Source organism: Phaethon lepturus, unplaced genomic scaffold (assembly GCF_000687285.1).
Source record: "Phaethon lepturus isolate BGI_N335 unplaced genomic scaffold, ASM68728v1 scaffold11478, whole genome shotgun sequence".
Classification (NCBI taxonomy): domain Eukaryota; kingdom Metazoa; phylum Chordata; class Aves; order Phaethontiformes; family Phaethontidae; genus Phaethon; species Phaethon lepturus.
The window spans coordinates 16,258-21,454 of NW_010558361.1; the positions used below are offsets into that span (position 1 = coordinate 16,258).

The window sequence follows — 5,197 nt, forward strand, 5'->3', positions numbered from 1 at the left end:
GAACCTCAGGGAACACTTCTTTTACTGTGAGGGTGACTGAGCACTGGCACGGGTTGCCCAGGGAAGTTACGGAGTCTCTTCAAAAGTTGTGTGGGCATGGTCCTGGGCAACCTGCTTTAGGTGGCCCTGCTTGAGCAGGAAGGTTGGGTAAGATGACCTCTAGAGGTCTCTTCCAACCTCAGCCATCCTGTGATTCCGTAGAAATAAAAGGCTTTATTTGTACCTTTTGTGTTCAGTAATCATCTTTTCCCCAGGAATAGTTTTCTAGTTCTGAAGACAACATGGCTATATAAATACAATGCAAGTACAAAAATATGCTAAAACCTCAACTGTGAATTTTCCCATTTGGTTTTAGCAACTCAGTTAGAAACAGATAATAAAAAAAAACCCCAAACACAGTCTCACACAAAAGCAGTATTGCCTTGATGTTTAATTTTGAATGCTGTCCTTAATTCAGAATGGAAATGGAATACCTTAGAGATGGTAAAAAAAAAAAAAAGATATTTGGCATTTCATTTGTTTTCAAGCAAATATTTCAGCTGAAGCTCAGAAGGTGAAGTAACTTTGCTCCACAATTAACCTCACCAAGCTGCCACTGTGAACTCAGAAATGCAGAAAAGTATACAAAGTAAGGACCATGCTGACAACAGTTAACAAACTTTTATATACTCCAGACAGGAGAGAATGTCCTCTCTCTGTTAGGCAAAGGTAGTAAGCTGAAAGGTCTTGTGCCTGGTCCTACTGAAATGAAAAACTTTATGCTCACACAAAAGAAGTAGATTCTCTGACTTCAGTTAAAGTTTACTGCTCATTAGTAAACTTCTGCTATGAAGAGCTAAATCAGTCCTTTAGAAATACATGCACTGACTCTAGTTTTCACAGAAAATACCCTGTGTTGTCACTAGTGCGCACAGCACAGCTGCATGCAGAGTCAAGAGGCAGCACTCAAACATCCGAGGAACAAAGAACGGCTTTAAAGAAATCTACGCTTCTCTCTTGTATGAAAAATTGTGGTTTGGGGATCAATAGCTTCATCCCAAGTTGCCAGCAAGATGGCAAAAATAAAATTAAGAATAACTGTTGACATGGGTCTGCTTCATTCCCTAATGTTAAGATCTTAAAATATTTCTGTAACTCTCACTTCACACACTAAGTGAATTCATGGGAAACCAAAAGGCTCGATATCAAGTTGGCAGACGCAAAGGTGCAAATGATGTTGTGTTTTTGCATAACAAACTGCCTGCAAACCAACTTGTCTTCTGCAGCACTGTAGATTTAAATTTTCATTTTTAGGGTGCCCTTTTAAATATTCAAATATGCTTGTGCTAAATTTAAAACAATATAAAAAGAAATCTATCAATAATATACAACTTAACAATGATGGCAACCTATTTTACAAACTAAACTTACTAGAACATACTAAAGGCTCTTTATAAACTGAATTTTAAAGCAGTGCTGTTTACTGACAAAAATCAACCACTATCTTGGCACAAATCTTTGGCTAAGAACCAAGAATTGCAGCTTGTTGAAACACTAGTCTTCTGCAGATGCACAGAATATTTTTATTTAAGTTTATAGTACTAATGCCATTCATTCACTGGCTCACTCAAAGCTGAGAAATCAGTTTGGACCTGAAAAAAAAAATTGAAACATTTCCTTTTTCTAATGTGCATCTAAATGAGGCACAGGAAGATGAAGATCTATTAACTCTCAAATATTAGAAGGCAGACAACAATACTTCCTTTTTAAAAAGTTTAGTATTTATACAGTACATTTTGATTTAACTAACATATACTCTTAAATTACATTTTACTTCATTGTAATTGGATTCCACTGTCGTCCTATACAGAACTTGACACAAGCCACAAGAGTCATCAGATAGTAGGAATGCATTATTCTTCTTGCTTAGCAAGAAGCCCTAGGTTTAATATTAAGATTTATTTTGTTGCAAACCATAAAGCTTTAATAGTAACTGGTCAATGAGAGTCAACGTTTGTTCAGGAAAAGAAATAAAGTTCAAAATACAAGACAAGATTGTAATGGAGTAACTGCAAACATTAAGGTCTCTGGTTGCTAGTTTAAATCATAGCTAAAATCAGACAAGAAGCCAAATCACTTATTTAAATTAGTCCATCCTAAGTAGGCCATCACTATTAGATTTATGAGTCTGGAGAAAAAAAATAATCTGCATAATAAATGTACTGCATTAACAATACCATTAATAAACAAACACAAAAGCTGTTAATGATATAGGAAAAAAATCAGAAGCTGTAATAAAATAGACTTTCTTGAGAAAGAGGAAGAAAAATCAGAAATAACTCAACATGAAGAAAAATACCAAAGGAATTAATAAAATTAACATAAAAGATACCCAAAATCTCTCTCTGTTCATGAGGTCTTTCAGGGATCATAGTGAACCCGACCTGGATAGTGATCAATCATTACTGATTTCATTAGAAGAAATGAAAAGTCATTTCTTTAGGAGTGCTTACAATATATATTATAGCTACACATAAACATAGAAAGTTATTACTCTAACATAAGTACATTTGAAGGCAACAGAACATTTTAAAGTAGAATAATTCACTGCATGAAAAAAAAAATTCTGGTTATTTGCAAGAATATTCCCCAAAAAAGGTTAAAGGAGTTCTTTGGAATCTTTAGATCCAAGCCTGAGATAAAAAGTCTGGTTTTGGCTGCAAAACTCTACAAAAAGTGGCAGACAAACTGGCTAGAAGTTCAGGCTCTTTACTAATCAAGTTGGAGGTGCATTTAGAAGACAGTCACCACCAGACACCACAATTGCATTCAGTGTTTTGTCAAGGGAGGAGGAAGAAGACAATGAGCAAAAATAGGACAAACGCTGATATGATGAATAGTGATAATGCAAAATCAAGCTACCAGAAAGGTTGGACTGTAAATATAAAAACAGTGAAAAGAAACTTTCAATTTGAACAGATACTATTTTCCAAAAATAAATTTCATTTTGCTGCTGACGAAGAGATTCCCTGCAAATTCTGTCTCTCTATTTGAAGAAGGGTATTTTTAAATCTTTCTCTGTGCGTGTGTGGGTTTTTTTGTGTTAATGGATTCGCTCCCTACTGATCCCCATCCAAGCAGAAATAATTCCTATGTCCACCCCACTGCAAAAATGGCGTCTTTGATGTCAGATGTGTTTTAACGCCTTGAAAATAATTCCAATATGGAATATTATGGAAGCTCTCTGATAAATTTGGGACAGCCAGAGGGAATGGTTAGAGCAGCTGTCAGGTGCAAAAAGATTTTACTTTCCTGGGCAGACGGTGTGCCACTGAGGTGTGTCTCAGAGTCACAGTGTCTCCTTTAGCTCTACTCAGTACAACACCTACAGTTATAATTTAGCCCACAAAACATATTGTCCTGCATTGTTTTTAAATGAAACAGCAGACCTGAGAAGAAATAGATTTCTTTGAAAAATGTTAAACCCCTTATTTCTTTTTTGAGAGAGAGAAGGAGAGGGAGAAAACTATGCTAAGTGCCTGGGTTAATTCCCTTCCTTCTCTCATTTTCCTTACTACAATTAATTGTCCTAACTATATAGAGTTAATTCTCCCTAACTACAGTGTCCGCTGACATGCTTCTATCACTTCAGTACATAACCTTCCTTATGAAGAGCTAACTTTAATATTACAGCTGATTTATATTACATTAACATAACATTAGTATCCATCCAAAGCCGCTCACACAAAGGTTGGAAGAGGGTAAGCAACTGAACCTAGATTTTCAGAGCTGAGAACTCCTGCCTTTCTTCTCTCTCCTACAAAGCTGTTTTGAGAAACAGTACGAACAGTTATCTTCCCTTCCGCTGCCTGTACAGGAGAGCCTCTAACGCTGCCCCGGGAAGGATGGGCGCAAGCCAACGCAACAGACCTGATGCCCCCCCCCCAAAAAAAAATTCTTCAACACATCAGGAGGGGCTGGACTAAGCTGGTAGTCCCTTTAGAAGAGGAATCCCAGCAGTCTGAGGCACACAGAGATGTCTGGGTGATTAGTCAGCATGCTGCAATATGCAGCATATATTAATCAGGGTGCCCCATCATTGTTTTTCTAATGCAGTCATAAACAACACCCACCACCCACCCAGACCACAAGAAATTGGGTATCACAATATTCCTGCTTATTCTGGAAGGATTAGGCAGGTCACGGATTCTCTTATTTCATACACTTCTTGGATATACTGTTGAAAAGAAAAGAATACCCAATCAACTACCACTGGTTTCTCATCAATAAATTTTTGGCAGCAGCAAATGTATAGTTTTCAATTTGAGGAAGTAGAAGTGTCTGTAATTTATGAAGCAATCATGGTTACTATATTAAATATGTAATTTATACATACCCTATCAAAGCCTGCATTAAGAAGAGGAAGAACAGAAGTCTCTTCGTGGTCAGCAGATCTACAAAACAAAATCATAAAATCATAGAATTGTTTACATTGGAGAAGACCCTTAAGATCATCAAGTCCAACCGTTAACCTAACACTGACAAGTCCACCACTAAACCATGTCCCTAAGCACCATGGAAACACATCTTTTAAACACCTCCAGTGGTCGTGACTCAACCACTTCCCTGGACAGCCTGTTACAATGCTTGACAACCCTTTCGCTGAAGAAATTTTACTTAATATCCAATGTAAACCTCCCCTGGCGCACCTTGAGGTCATTTCCTCTTGTCCTGTCACTTGTTACTCGGGAGAAGAGACCAACAGGCACCTCGCTATAACCTCCTTTAGGTAGTTGTAGGGAGCGATAAGGTGTCCCCTCAGCCTCCTTTTTTCCCTGTTAAACAACCCCAGTTCCCTCAGCCGCTCCTCATAAGTCTTGTGCTCCAGACCCCTCACCAGCTTCGTTGCCCTTCTCTGGACACGCTCCAGCACTTCAGTATCTTTCTTGTAGTGAGGGGCCCAAAACTGAACACAGGATTCGAGGTGCGGCCTCACCAGTGCCGAGTGGTCACTTCCCTACTCCTGCTGGCCACACTATTTCTGATACAGGCCAGGACACTGTTGGCCTTCTTGGCCACCTGGGCACACTGCCGGCTCATGTTCAGCCGGCTGTCAATGAACACCCCCAGGTCCTTTTCCACTGGGCAGCTCTCCAGCCACTCCTCCCCAAGCCTGTAGCATTGCGCGAGGTTATTGTGACCCAAGTGCAGGACCCAG

General features: G+C 38.8%; 1 protein-coding gene across 1 annotated transcript in view; it reads right to left on the minus strand.

The window, feature by feature from the left end:
- LOC104625426 (high affinity cAMP-specific and IBMX-insensitive 3',5'-cyclic phosphodiesterase 8B-like) overlaps positions 1 to 5,197 on the minus strand; it is a gene marked incomplete at its 3' end in the record, with an annotated part of 27,823 nt that overhangs the window by 15,636 nt on the left and 6,990 nt on the right. Inside the window, exon 4 of the mRNA XM_010293046.1 lies at positions 4,376 to 4,433. Within this exon, the coding sequence (XP_010291348.1) occupies positions 4,376 to 4,433 (58 nt within the window). The remainder of the gene's footprint in view (positions 1 to 4,375; positions 4,434 to 5,197) is intronic.